Below are 15,399 nucleotides of genomic sequence, written 5' to 3'. Positions count from 1 at the left end.
CGGGCATAGACGCGTCTGACTGTGGCGTCTGCCTGCATGCCCATCTTTCCTCCACATCCCCTAAATCCAATACTCCTGTCCAACCCAAGTGTCTGAACACACCATGCTATTTCATACCTCCCTGTCTTCGTACATACTGTTCCCGCCACCTGGGAAGCCATCTCACTGCCAGGAAATCCCTCCTCACTCTCCAAGGGCTAACTTGAATGTCACCTCCTCAGTGAAGCCTTTGCAAATCCCCTAATGCAGTGGTCTTGAAGCTTCAGTGTGCACCAGAATGCCCTCGAAGGCTTTCTAAAACCCAGATTGCTGCTGCCCAACCCCAGAGTGTCTGTGTCAGGAGGGCTGGTGGAGCCCAGGAATCTGCATTTCCAACAAGCTCCCAGGTGAAGCGGATGTCACACTTGCAACACCACTGTCTTGGGGCATAGAAAGTATACGGTGCCCTTGAGCCCTGAGCTCCTTCACCAGTCTGCACGCACCCAGTACACACTCCCACTCACAACTGAGAGCTCCTCAAGGACAGGAACAGAGTCTTATTCATGCCTGTACTTCCCAGTCCCAGCTACAGACAGTATTCAATACACGGTTATTAAACCAATAGGTGGCTGGCTGGATGGATGGATGGATGGAGCAGGCTAAATTTATATATACAGCTTTGTCATTCAGGTCCAGGACTTCATAAATGCCCATCCTCTCCCTAAAAGGTACCTTGAGGACACTATCTATAATCAATTCCCACTGTGCAAAGAACGTAAAAAGAAATTCAAGAAGGGTGTTGACATTGTGAGCCCATGTCAAAGGGACTGTGACTTCTAATCCAGCACCTTTCTGCTGCTCTGCACCCCACCCTGGGGCTGCCTACCAAGCTGCACATAAGAAGTCACAGTGTGGACACTTCTGAGTGCACCCCTCAGAGTCCTCACCTGCCTAGCCCTCCTCCCTTTGTGCACATGTATGCATATCTGCGTCTGTCTGTCTGTCTGTATGCTCGTACACACACACACACACACACACATTGCATTTATAGAAAGGAGAAAAAGGTGATGAGTGAAACAGAGGGAGGGAGAAGAATCCAGCTTCACACGGGGACAGAAAGGGCAGCAGCAGAACCACTCTCTCCCAAGGGAGTGTTTGTGCGCTAAGCACCCCTGGGCTGCCTGTAGTTGGGGCAGAGTGGCAAGGTACAAAGGAAAGGGGACATGTCCACAGGAGACACAAGAAATGTATACTCAGGAGAAAATGAGAGACTAGGAGAGAAACAAAGGCGAGAGAGCCTCTGCAGGGAGGCAGAGATCAGGAGGGTGGCAGTCCTTGCTGAGCTGGCAGCACAGACGGCGGGGAGGAGGGGCGGGAGGGTCAGCCCTGGCTTGGGAATGCCACTGTGCCCTCCGAGCAGCAGCAGGCGCAGTGAGCAATGGGCTCTGCTGAAGACACAGTTGGGGGGATGGCGCAAGGGACAGCAGGAGGACCAAAATCCAAAGGTCTCTGCGGCTGCAGGTGGTATGAACCCACCGCCCGAAGCCCTGCAAACCCCTGGGTCTGTAGGGCTCTTTCTCCATTAGCCGTGACCCCCATCCCCGCTCACAAGCAGCTTGGCTCACCCTGCAGCTCTGCTAAAGGGGGACAGGCAGCATTTCCATTCCACTAGTGTCCAGACCTTCCCCTGGGGGAGCCGCAGATTAGCCTCTTGGATTCGGCCCTCCTGCCTCCCTCCCCCACTCCAAAAGCCCTGCCAAAGGAGGCTCATGAAGCTGAGACCCTAGGATGCTGCCGAGCTGTCACATTCAATTCAGCACACAGCCCCAGTGGCATTTAGGGGCAGGATGGATGGGAGCCACCCGCTACCCCCAAACAGTGGGAGCAGCTAATGACTGGGTATTAATGATGCTGGCAATTAGTGCTCACAGGAATAGTTGGGGGGCTGCTCACCAGGGGAACGTGGGAGGGAACAGAGCACACATTCGAAGCAGGATGCAAATCAGTGGCGTGTGTGGCGCAGAGAACCCGGGAAGAGCAGCTGTCTCTTCAGTTTGTCCAAAGAAATTGGGGAAGGAGAAAAGGATGGCTTCTGTAGACACCAAAGACCTTTCAGCTGCACCCTCCCTATAGCACAACTGGGATTAATCACAGAGCTCTAAGAGAGGATGTTGTGAAGAAATGTCATTAAAAAGGTATTTGTGAGAGTTCCAGAACCTTCTTCATGTGTGGAGGCCCCAGATCTGCTCAAGTATAGCTATTCTTTTCTCTGAGGTTTAAAACCTTTGGCCAGTCAAATGGTCCTTTTTGAAAAACCCAATTTCTCATCAGCAAGGTAAGAAAGAGGAAAGGAGGAGAGGGGAGGTTGGCACACGCGTGCTCCCTGACAAACCCAGAGAGATGAGAAGGAGCACGCCGTGAGGTTTCTTAGAGAGGTGTCTCCATGTAGGAGGAAAGACAGGTGCAGCTTCTTTCCTAAGCAAGGCTGTCTGGCTTCGAGGGGAGGACACAGGAGGCCAAAGACACCTACCGATGGAGGACAGAATACAGTATGCCACTGTCCTTCTCAAAAGTCAACATCCAACCTGGAGGGGACCACAGGAATGGCTAAGGAGACCATCTCCTTTCTCTTAGGGTCTGCAGCTCACCTTCCCATACCGTCGCCGAAGCCATGCACATGTATGCACACATACACACATGTACACACATACACATGTACACACAGGCACACATGTACACACACGTATACATGTACACATACACATGTGCACATGTGCACACACATGTACACATACACACACCCACTCATAATGAAGCTATCGGAGAACCAGGAGAAATGAGACACAGACCAGAGAGCAGCATTCCAAACCCCAGAGCGTGAATAAAGCACCTATACGCAGGAACAAAACAGCCTGACATTTGAGAAGAGACATAAGGAGATAAGCTAGCACCGGGGGAGTGAGAAATGATACCAAGCCAATAAACACTTTAGAGAGGACAACAATTGCTAATAAATACTTTCCAGATAGTGGCCAAAATCTAAGGAGATTGTTCTCAGCCTCCTTGTGGTAAGAGGCAACAGCTCCTTGTGACCTCGGGGTCACTTAGACCAGAGAAAAGAGGAGAGAGAGAGAAATGCAAGTAGCAGATGCCTCAGTACAGGTCAACGCATTTTCCTTTCTGAAAGACAAGGGCGAGCTAGCCAAGGAAACCTCCGCCCAGAGAGAAGACTCAGTGTTGTGGCTACGCAGGAGCCGGCGAGGAGAGGTGGGCGAGCTCTGGGGGACACTCCTGCTCTGCTCTTCAGATTCTGTCCTGACGGCGACAGTAGATGAGGAAACAAGGCTCTGTCACTCTCAAGGCCTGAACCTTGAAAGTAAGCAACAACTAAAGCAGGTGCTAGGAGCTGGGCTCGGCCCCCACTCCCAAATTCATATGTTGAAGCCCTAACCCACGGTAGCTCGGAATGGGACTGTATTTGGAGGTGGGGTCTTTAAAGAGGCAAAGTAAAAATGAGGCTGCCGGGTGGACCCTCACATCCAATCTGACAGGCGTCCTTATGAGGAGACGTGAACACACAAAGAGACTCCGGGGCACGTGTGCATAGAGGACGACCCTTGATGAGGTGGCAAGAGGGCGGATCTGGAGGAAACCAGCCCTGCTGGCACCTTGACCTTGCACTTCCATCCTCCAGAACTGCGAGAAAATAAATGTCTGCTGCTGAATTAAGCCCCCCAGTCTGTGGTATTTTGTGATGAAACCCTTAGCAAATCAGTAAAGAAGGCAGTGTTACAAGGGGAAAGTGGGGTGCAGGGTATGGGAAATCACACACTAATCCAAAGAAAGGTCTTGGCCACAAGTACGTTAATTATTCCAAATATTTGGTGAAGGTGGCCAACTGACATCAGTTGACTAAGTCGATCAGCTGAAATGCACAATAGTCATCCTCGAATCCTAGAGTCTGAATATTTTTAAAGCTCTGATCCCTTCAATTACATTGAGTTGCTCACTTTAAGTTCACCTACCACCACATCTTGCAAACAAAGTACACAGCATGTCCACAAATACTCTTCACAAGAGATCTCAGCTTGGCCCGCACCCGGAAGCAAGCCCTAAAGATTCCATGTTCTCATCCCATTTTGAGGTTATTAATAGGCCCCAAGCCCATAAGGGATGTTCTAGAACGAAGTCAAGTTGTAAATGCTAAGCCCCTTCCTGATTCCCTAATTCATAACTAGAAGCTGAGGTAGGAAAGAAAGAACAGAAATGAAAACAAAAAGGACCATTTTAGATCTTCAGAGTCCAACATCCCAAATGGCAAACCCATCCAGATGACATTTGTCATTTGAGTGCTCAAGCAAAGATCTGCAGGCAATATTTCTAAGGCAGGAGAACCCTTTACCAAAATTGAGACACCCCCCCATAACAAAGCCACAGCAGTAGATACAAATATTCTAAGGCCCTGAGTGGCCAAGCTGATATGTGGAATGTCTGTCCAAATGGACACACCCAAGAGCGATGTCCAACTCAGTCTAGGAGCTGTGAGTGGTTCTTCTAGAGCTGAGGGGACAGAGCTGCAGGTCTGGCATCTGACAGAGCCCAGATAAGGACCTTCTCTTCTGCTTAACTTCCCCTTCTTCCTCCAGGGACAGAGCTGGGTGTGCGAGCCCAGTTCTTGGCTGAGCCTCTGGGATAGCGGGCTGGCTGACACGAAAGGGCCACCTCACTACAGGACATTGAGACTAATCAACAGTTGCCACCAGAAAATGCCAGAGGTGAAACAAAGGATCGCTCCCCAGCCCTGCCCACCCCACTTCCTCGCTGCCCGACCTAACAAATGGGACTCACGTCTGTGGTTCTCGTTTCTGTGGTTGGGGGGGGACCGGGTCTCTTGATCTTGGGCCTCATCCCCCTCCTCGCTGGCCAGGTGAGTGTGAGCATAGTGGTAGCTGAGTCCCGGCCGGTTCTTGTAGCGCTTGCCACAGACTAGAGGGGAAAAGAGGAAAAAAAGAGAAATGCAAATATGAGGAACCTCTGCAACCACTGCTGTCATTCCCCAAGCAGTGACACCTCCCCCCCACCCCCGCCCACCGCAGAGCCCGGCTTCCCTTGAGAAGTGTCTCCACCCCCAACACCCAGTGCCCCCACCTGACAGAACCAACATCCCTATAATAACACGTCTCCTGTAAAGAAAAACCACAAAAGTGGAACACGGAGGTTAAGAGCTATATAAGTGTGCCACCATTTCCTAGCTGTGAGACCCTGGGCAAGTCACTCAACCTCTCTGTGTTTCTTCAGAGAGAAAATGGGGATGATAACTTACCTCACAGGGTGGGTGTGATGGGTTAACCTCTATGCAAGGCGCTTAGAACAGCACCGAGCATGCAGTAAGGGTGGTCGTTGTTATAACTTTTAATTCAAAGGGCACTGGGAACCTATGCAATCCAACATCCACCGGCACAGATGAGGCAGGTGAGGCCCGAGATGCTAAGTGACTTGCCTGGGACACACAGCTAGCTGTGGCAGAGCTACCAGAACCCATGTCTCTGGATTCCTATGCAGTGTTCTTTCCACCACCTTCTGTATGAAGAAGAAAGGTTTTATATGGATAATACTTTTGCTGTATCACCCGGTGATTTTGTGCCAGAAAAACATGTTCTACCTCCACTGTGAAAATCATACAGCTGAGGCATTCTTGTGGCTGTGACAACCAAGAGCTCGTGGCCCTGAAGCCCTGGAGCAGCTTCAGATACCCAAAATCTGTAAAAGCCGTCCCACAAGCACTGCCTCTCAAATGAGACAGCCTGAGACACGGGCAGAAGCAATATGAATGTGGCTCCTTGGAGCCGAGAAGGAAAGGGAGCAGTTCCACTGGGTAGCTGCTCAGTACCTAGGAGGCAGAAGCCTGGCTAAATGGCTCAAGACCAGACGACCACCCTCAACCTCCCCACATACAGAGTTTAGTGCCTCAGCCCCGTGGTGCTGGGGGGGTGGGGAGAGAGGCATGGTCCACTGCTAGCAGAAGCCTTGAGGGTCTTCACAGTAAAACTTCCACGCCCAGCCTCTAAGCTTGTTCCCTACCTCCCCAGCAAAGCAAGCCCAGCCTGCTCTGTTGGAATACTCGAGGGTCACAAACTCTAAGACACTGTCCCTTCTACTTGCACTGACATGACTAAGTCATACCAATAAGCATAAATAAAAGCTTTCCCAACTGGAAAGAGCCTAGACTTCAGCACCGAACCTGGGTTCAAATCCCAGTTCCAGTTGCTGAAGTTCAGTGGCATGACCCCAATGGCACAGAGAAGAGCTGTCATCTCGCCGTCTTACCCGGTCCCCTTATGACTTCTGGTAGGGTTTCTTTTCCTACTGCATTCTCTTGGGGATTTTTGCTAGATAACCACTGGCAAAAATAATGTCATCTCCTTTCCCATATTTACATAAACTATTTTATCTTAGCTTAATTCATTTGTACAAACCACTGAGACAATATTTTAAAATTCAAAAGCAAGCATTTCCTATTTTAATGAAGTTGAAGTTAGTGTTTCACTGTTTAGAATGATGCATGTAGCTAATTTTTAGTCTTTACCAAATTTAAGTAGTTCCTCTCATTTGTGTTTTAGAGTTTTATTACAGGAGAATTTTATCAACTGCCCTTTCAGCATCCACTAATATACAACTCTCCTTTAGTTTGTAGATATGGTAAATTATGCTGATTTCTTAATATTCCCTATTATTGAACCATTCTTGCATTCCTAGAACGTGCTGTTTGGTCAGAGCATATTATTTATTTGCTATACTGCTGAAATTCCATTTGCTAATATTGCATTTTGCATCTGTACTCAGATTTGAAATAGAACTAAAATTTTTGGACTATCGTTTATCAGGTTTCAATTTTATGGTTGTGTCAACTTCCAAAAATGAATTGAAGAGTTTTACTGCATGAAATTGGACAAGATATATCTCCCTGTGCCTTTCTTTTTATCTGAAAATGAGGATAATAGTACTTACCTTGAAGGATGGGTAAAGGGATTACAAGTAACATTTGTAAAGCACCTCACTCAGTACCCAACACAATAGATGCACAGTTAAAAGGAAATGAGAAGCAAGGGTCATCAGCTCTGTTTGGCATGTCTTAGGTATGGGATTCTCCTGAAAGAGGGACTTTGACCTTTGCCTCATACTATGGAATCTGGCAATTAGTTGGATTTCCTTGATAAGGTAAGATAAGAGTCTGAAATTCAAGTTGGTGACCTAGTGACTATATATTCAAGGCCTACAATTGACTGCTTACATTCATATGTCTGTCTGTCTGTCTGTCTGTCTCTCTCTCCTCTCTCTCATATTGCAAAAAAAGATAAAATGGCTCTATGCATCTCAATTCCATGTGACTCAGGAAGCAGGACCCAAAGAGACTCCTGAAGTACACACTGGGCCTGCTTGTGGCTTTTTCTATTTAAACTTTTAGATGATCTGAGGTTAATAAGCAGCAAATTATGGGGTCATTGCATATAAATCTATTTGGTCACCAAGCATACTGTGGGTGAGTAATAAGCATTGATTAAAAGTAATGATAATATCACCAGTACTTAAAGCCTCAGCTGCCTCTGCAGATCTCCCAGAATAAACTCCACAACATCTCACTTGTGCCATTTTGTCATGTCAATCACTGCTACTTTCCTTAATCACAGAATTTCAGGATCTTAATGGTCATTTGCTCTAATCATCCACAGAATTGTTTTATTCCCACTAATACTCTAGAAGCCTGTTCTGGGATAACTCCACTGGTGGGGAATGCACTACTGATCGCAGCAGGCATTTCTCCTTTGGACTCCCTGAATTATGGCTATATCTGCACTGGAGGACCTCTCTTAAGGACAGTTTCATATCTATTTCATCTTGCTGTCAACAACTCTACCTTGTATGTGGCCATGCACATACCACACCTTCAAAACATATTTGTTGAGTGGCTGATGAATGAACACAGGACCACTTTGTGGGAAAGCCAGGAGATGGGAGAGGAGGTACTTATAGAATCTGATTCATCTATCTACATTAAACTCAGACTATTCTTGAAATCTGCAAAAACCATACCCAAGCAAAAGCTCCCTCTATCTCCTTCTGCAACATGTTAGAGAATAATAATTTTTAGAGCAAATCTTTTTTCTAGAACAGAGATTCTCAAAAGAGTAGTTCCCAGACCAGCACCATCAACATCACCCGGGAACTTGTCAGAGATGGAAATTCCCAGGCTCCACCCCAGACCTGCTAGATCAGACACCACAGTGGTTTGAGAACCACTGTGCTAGAAGATTGAATATATTTAGCCTTGACTCACCCTATGTCTACCTGCCCTTCTGACTGGATGGACAGGCGGACAACGGCAGTGGAGGCTACCCTGAGACCTGTGCTTGGTTATTAGAAGAATCAGAACCACACAGTACAGGGAGGTCCTGGAAGCCAGACTCCTTTTTGAAGAGCCTCTGGAGGGAGCTTCATTTTTAACTGACTGCTTGTAATGTGTCACTCTTCATCACCAGGTCTTCCATTCAAGAAACACTTAGGAAACACCTGATATGTGCCCCATCCTCTGGCACTAGAAGGACAAAGATAAACAAGCCCCAGACCCCTTCATCAAGGATTCATGGACTCGCAGAGGAGCTGTACATATATACAGGCGAGCAGGGAGGTGGGGTAGATGTGGCAGCTTGAGCATGTGCGGGGCGAGGGGCTGGCAAACTGGGCTAGGGACAGCTTCCCAGAGAAAGAGGGCCTGAGATGAGCAGGACTTGAGTAGGCAGACAAAGGAGGCAAGGGCATTCCAAGCACCAAAGCCCACTAACTAGAACTTCAAGGAGTCTAATAAAGCTGGAGGAAAGGAGGAGTTTGGGTGCATGCGAGAGGGCTGATAGCAGAGGAAGCTGGGCAGGGCTTTCTCCTGACACTGGGGGAGCCAGGGGAGGGTCTTATCCAGGTTACATGTTAGAAATGCTGCTTAAGATTGTAGGGCAGAAGATATATTTGAAAGTGGCAAGGGGCTATTTTGACTGTCTACAGGTGAAACAATGAGGATTTAGGCACGGAGAGGAACAATGGGGTGAGACAGGCATTAAACAAAGAATCTGGTAGAAGGGGTGTAGGTGAGAAAGCAAGGAGGAACCTAGAAAGATTAACTAACCTGGCCTTCCTGGCCACACGCCACCAGCCCATCAACTTCTCCAGGCTCATGAGACACCACTTCCTGCCTCCTGCTCCGCCCTCATGCCCTCTGGCCTTTGCATTTATTAAACATTTTTCTTCCCACCACAGAGCCTTTGCACAAGCTCTTCCCTCTGCCTAGATTGCCCTCTACCCCCAGTTTGCCTAAGGCCTAATCACCCTTCAGATCTCAGTTCAAATGTCCTTCTCCAGGGAAGTCTTTCCAATCAAACTTCAGACCCCAAGTTTTTACCTTCCCAAGACTAATCCTGTGTCAACACAGACAGTCCACAATTTATGATGGTTTGACTTATGATTTGGGGCCTTTATGATAGTGAGAAAGTGATATGCATTCAGTAGAAACCATACCTTGAGTACCCATACAACTATTCTGATTTTCACTTTCAGTACAGTATTCAATAAATTACATAAATATTCAACACTTTATCATAAAATAGGCTTTGTGTTAGATGACTCTGCCCAACTGTGGGCTAATGTAAGTGTTCTGAGCACATTTAAGGTCAGCTAGGCTAAGTTATGGTATTCGGTAGCTTAGGTGTATTAAACGCTCTTTTGACTTATAATATCTTCTACTTACGATGAGTTTACCAGATGCAGCCCCATTGTAAGTTGAGGAGCATCTGTACGTGTCTCTTCCCTAGCAACCAGCGCGGCAGTCTGTGTATTCGCACACGTTGCATCCCCAGTGACCAGCGGCAGGCGCTCAGTGTCAGCTAAGGGAAACAATGAAGATGCCCAGGTGTCTGACTTGGGCAACTGGGTAGAAGGATGTAGGAGAAAAAACAGATTTAAAGAAGGAAGAGAATGATTTCAGTTTGGGGTTGGCATTGTACACCTGGAGCTTAAGAAAGAGAGGTGGATTTTGGAGTTGGCAGGGTGGCAGTAGATGTTATGAGTATGGAGAGAAGAGCCAAGAGAGATTGTGGAGAGAGAAAAGAGAGGTGTGGACATAGGACAGAACTTGGAAAACACCAAATATCCTAAGTAACTGGTAGAGAAAGAGAAACTGATTTTTTTTTAATTTGTTAAGAAAGACTCACATAGGAGTGAGCAACACAAGCCAAAGGAGTAGGATTTCAAGATGACAATGACAATGACACCACAGTCATGGCTCCTGCTAACAGCTGTGGAGTGTCTACAATTGGCCAGGCCTGTTCCAAGTGCCTCAGGTGCACTTACTCACAGTGACTCGCATCCCCATGGTAAAGAGAGATGAGACAACTCCAACTCTGCACAGAAGCAGAGCCACAGCAATGTCAGGTGCCCGGGAAGGTTCAAGAGGGATAGAGATGAGAAGAGACCATTAAATTTGGCAATTGGGAGGTCACCTTAGAGAAAAGAGAATCCGCAGCCTTATGGAGGACAAGACAACTGCAGAGAGCTGGGATGCACTAGAAGGGAGGAAGTGGTGACAGGGCTGACACATGAGTCCTCCCAGCATGGCTGTGGGAGGAGGGAACAGGGAGGCTGGAGGGGAGCACAGGGCCAGGGGAGGCTGGGGTGGAGCCTGTGCTTTACCACGGTGGCTCCTCCAGCAGGGCCACAGGCTGAAGAGAAGGTGGCAGTGGGGAGAGGGTTTGAAAGGCAGGGTTAGAAGAGATTGGAGTTAATGAAGCAACAAGCCGACCCCCAAATGAAGCTTCTGACCCCAAGTCCTAGTCCTTCAAATGACTTCATCTTAGGGGCAAGAGACACAATCAAGACCTCCAAGATTTATTTTGGTTGGATTACATCAGGATCAGACTGCATTGTTTCAATAGAAAGAAATGCCTTGAAAATCCTGCTTTGACTGGCTTGGAAAAGCCAACACTGCTTCACCTGTATTTAAGCATGTCTTCTTGTCACTGCAAACACTATGGGCCAAGTTCACGGGCACGTGACCTGTGCATCCAGACTGGGGTCCATGTTCAAAAGGGCCCCACGCTTGGTTTAATGCTCTGCTGTTGCTATCTTGAAATTCCTAATATTTATTGAACAAGGGGCTCCTCAATTTCATTTTGTACTGGGTCCTACAAATCATGTAGCCAGTCCTGGAGACTTGGCGGGGCTGGGAGTGGAGATCTGGGACTGAGTTACTCCAAACAGCCAGCCTCATAGCAGGAGAGCTGCCAGGTCGGATCCAGGTCCCAATCAGCCCTGAGTCCAGAGTACAATTCCCTTCTGAGATAACCTTGCAAGTCTAGCCAGAGCAGTTAGCCAATCAGTAGTCGTCATTTCAGTGCCGTCGACTGTTCTGGCCTTGCTTCTGGGTCAGCCCTGCCCACAGAGAGGCAGGCTCAGTAGTGGGTAAGTGGGTGGGCCCCATCTGATCTGCCTGGGTTCAAGTCCCAGCTCTGCTGATGACCAGCTGTGTGATCTTGGGCAAGATGCTAAACCTCTTTGTGACTCCTTTGTGACTTTGTCCTCTCTGGACAACAAGGATGGTGGTGACAGCACACCTACTCACAGTGCTGAGAGCCACATGAGACAATGCACTTCAAACAATCCCAGCTCACAGGACGGCTCAGCCACGAGAACAGACTTCAAGGGGGGGGGGGGGTGTAGTTATTTTTCCTTTGAAGTCTTAGGTGGTGGAATAGTAAGGAAGAGAGAGTGAGGAAAGAAACATTTTGAAAATAAAGTATTGGAACCATCTGCTATTCTTTTACCCTGTCGGCAATCTCGCTCTGGAAATGTCTGTCGTGCAGAATCAGACTGAGCCCCATGACTGCTGAAGCATGCAGACAGGGCCCTGCTCTGTCCTCCCACTCCTGTCCCCTTCCCCGGGGCAAGCTCCTTTGCATCAGCACCTCGGAAGCTACCACCCTAGGGACCAGTCAGCTCTGCCTGTGCACAACCTAAGGTCCTTCTTTTCACCTTGGCAAGCGTGCACCTGGATTTTGTGTTCCTGGCACGGTGTGCGTGGAGAGCGACGGCTGTGACAATAAGGGAGGTCCAGCTTGCCTTCTCTCTCTCCTTCCCCCTGGGGCGGATCCATCTGTCAAGCTGCAGAAATAGTGCTTGCCCACTTCCCAATCCAGAACCGGATTCTCCCTGCAGGGCCTCCTGTCTGCAGTTCAGAATGCCTTCAGTGTCACCCCAAAATATTTACAGCAAGCCCCTGCCTCCCTTTCAATCCTACCCTGCTCGTTCCTTGTCTGGGTAGGGGTGGGGGGAGGAGGGGGGCGGAGGGGGAATGGGGGCAGTTTGTGTGAACAAAGCCAGCTGCAGCAGACAGCAGAATCCTTCCTGCCTGGGAGAAGCGGCCGCCTTCCCCACTGATAACTTAATGACTCTGGCACATTTTCATCAGCCCAACTTGGAGCACGCAGTGGGCATCTGAGCCAGTGGTTTCCGAGAGACGGAAAGCAATTACAGGATGAGCGGCCAGGAGACAAAGCCTGGGCCCTGGAGTCACCAGCCGCATCTCATTCCCAGCTCTGCCCCGTGGCACTTACATACAGCCCTGAGGACACCACTCCCTCGTCTCTGCAGATGAACTCTTCCATCTATAACACAGGCCCAGCAGTGCCTGGCACCTGCTGCCGCCTCCAAGGCATCATACCTACAGACCAGCACCAGGTGCACATTCCTATGCAGACTCTCAACAGCTCATGAGGTGAAGAGCCCCATTTTACAGATAAGGAAACTGAGTCTGAGGGAGTTGAAGCAACTACCTATATGGCAGAGCCAGGATGTGAACCCAGGTCTGTCTGTGTTAGAAGCACAGGACTGAAAGATGCATCGGTCAGTCTCTGTCACTACCCCCTCCCAACCCACCCCCAGGGCCTGGGGCTGACCTCCACAGCCTGCCTCACTCACACTCTCTTGCTCTCTGCTGCTGGCGGAGTGTGGCCAGAAGGCGGCACCAACAGGAGAACAGAGGGTGAGAAGAGAGACAAGCTGGGGACCTGTGCTCTGTGCTGCTTGGGCCCTGTGTTGGTACCGAGGCTGCCCCTACCCCAGGCCCCAGCCCTCCCCTGCTCTGGGAATCATGTCCCGCCTGCTCCTTGAGGCTGGGCTGGGAGGGCTTCCCTTGTCGGTACCATTATCCTGCCCACACCACCATAATCATTCTGTCATCAAATTCCATTGCATTCAGCTCTTCTGAGCAGAATCCTGTGTCCTGCCAGGGCCCAGGCAGACTGACGGGAGAATCACAACCTGCCAGGCTGGTTTGTAGAAGTTCAGAGCTCCTCACACCATCCCAACAACCTTCCATCTTCTCTCTGGGGAATGGAGGCGTGCTCATCACCAATTCCCTGGGAGAAGCCCAGTGTCAGAAAAGCCCCGCGTGACACTCAGATACAAACACTGACAAAACCTAGAAGATACTTCAAAATGCCATCAGCTCAGACTTGTGTACTCAGGGTGAGGCCGTTAATGGGTAAGACAATTTTAACCGTACAGGCTTTTCTCAAGAGCCAATTTTGGCTCTGCAAAACTCAAAGTGATAAAAGTCGTGGCTTCAAGATTCATCCAAGTCCTGCAATGTTCAGGCCCACCCCTGTTCAAGTGACAAGACGCCCCTCTTGGGCAAGTCCAGGCCTCCCACTCCCAGGTGGGCTCCCGCTCCTCCCGACCCCACCCTTGAAGCACAGAGGCCAGCGGAGCAGGTGGCCTCTTGGAGACCTGGGGCCTGGCCCCGAGTCTGATACTAACCTGCTATGCACCTTGGACAAACCTCAGAACCTTCTGGGCCTTGATTTTTTTAATCTGTAAAATATGGAGGTTGAATCAGATGGTCTCTCTAGATCTCTTCTATTCTAGCACTTCACAGCTCTCCTTTCTCTGGGCCTTCGAAAGCCTGTGTACCCCCTGAAGCGATTGTTCCCTCAACTACAACCGAAAACTGACACAAGGCTCCCGGCCACGGGCCCGCCCAAGGGCTGGTGGCACCCGCCTCCCCACCCCGGCTGGCAAGCTCTGCCAATGCCCTCCTGGGTCTTCAGATCTTCTTTCAGGCCACCCCTGATGCTTATTTTAAACTGAATTCTTCTGGATAGCAACACAGGAGGCTGGAGTAGGGATGGGGCATAACATCCTGATATTTTACAGCCACATTCCTCGGGGCCTGGCACTGACCCAAGATCTATCAAACTCCAGTGACCCACAAGTCCTGTGTATCTATCCAGGGAGAGTGTTCTGCTTATTTTAGGAATTCACTACATGTAAATGTGACTCCTGGCTAAAGACAGGAAGAACAGAGATAAGCAACGAGACCCTCATTTCAAAATACTATATAACCTGAGTCTGGATCCCAGCAGAGAGACGCAGAAACCCCCAAAACCAAAGCATCCACTGTGTTAGCGGGACTATTTCCTGCCCTGCTGGGGAGCAGGGTGGCAGAACGCTGGTGCACTCCAGAGTCAGCCCTCCTGGGTCAGCTCATGTGCTGTGTGACCTTGGGCAGTTAATCTCTGTAAGACTCAGTTTCCTTGTCTATGAAGTGGGGATAATAGCTTGTACCTCACAGGGGTGTGATGAGAACTGAATAAGTTCATCTTTGTAAGGTGCTTCACACAGTGCCTGGCACACAGCGCACGTTCAAAAAACATTAGCTATTTTTAATAATTCATTTCACTTTGTCAGACTGCTTCCCTGGACTCTGACGACTCCAGCAGCTAGTGCATCAGAACACAACTGGGACTCAGCTTAGGTGTTAAATAAGCACTGTTTCTTGATTTGGTATTAAGAAAATAAATATTTATTGAGAACATCTATGAACCAACCAGTGAGCTAACTGTTTTTGCAAGCTGTCTCATTTAACTCTCCTGGAACCCCTCTAAGGTTAATAGGAAATAACCCAGCAAATACTCAAATCCCGAGCTTCCAACCCTCATCCCTTAGAGGGCCGTGTCTTTGATTCCTTATTTTCGTGAGTCATACGTTAGCATGTCTTCAGTTAGCTTAAAGGGTAAATGGAATTCCTTTTTTTACTCTTACAATGAAAATAATGTAAATAATATTATAATTGTCAACATTTCTGGGGAAGGTAAACAGAGAAAGGTCAAAAGTCAGGCCCAATTATCAGAAGGTGTGGCGGCCCCCAAACGTTTGGGAATGTTGCTGGCGTCCTCCCTCAGGGTCTCCATGTGCCTCCCATGCCTCGGTGGCATCTGATACCGCTGCTGCCTCAGATGCAGAGCAGGCTTTATTTGTGGGTCCCAACTAGCAAGTGTGATTCATCGCTATTCACCAAGGTAGGCCTTTTTCCAACCTACA

At 48.9% G+C, this 15,399-nt stretch overlaps 1 protein-coding gene across 3 annotated transcripts in view; it reads right to left on the bottom strand.

Moving 5' to 3' along the window:
• The window catches only part of DPF3 (double PHD fingers 3), a 244,396-nt gene that overhangs the window by 69,547 nt on the left and 159,450 nt on the right, over positions 1-15,399 (bottom strand). For all 3 annotated transcript variants that reach the window (XR_012919703.1, XM_012741063.3, XM_076003887.1), the window contains exon 7: positions 4,828-4,965. Coding sequence is in view for 2 of the 3 variants with exons in the window: in XM_012741063.3 (XP_012596517.1) it covers positions 4,828-4,965 (138 nt within the window). In the remaining variant the exon portion in view is untranslated. The remainder of the gene's footprint in view (positions 1-4,827; positions 4,966-15,399) is intronic.

The sequence above is a fragment of the Microcebus murinus genome, chromosome 6 (assembly GCF_040939455.1).
Source record: "Microcebus murinus isolate Inina chromosome 6, M.murinus_Inina_mat1.0, whole genome shotgun sequence".
Taxonomy (NCBI): Eukaryota; Metazoa; Chordata; class Mammalia; order Primates; family Cheirogaleidae; genus Microcebus; species Microcebus murinus.
The sequence above is the reverse complement of the archived record's forward strand: the minus strand, read 5'-3'. Positions and strand labels throughout refer to the sequence as shown.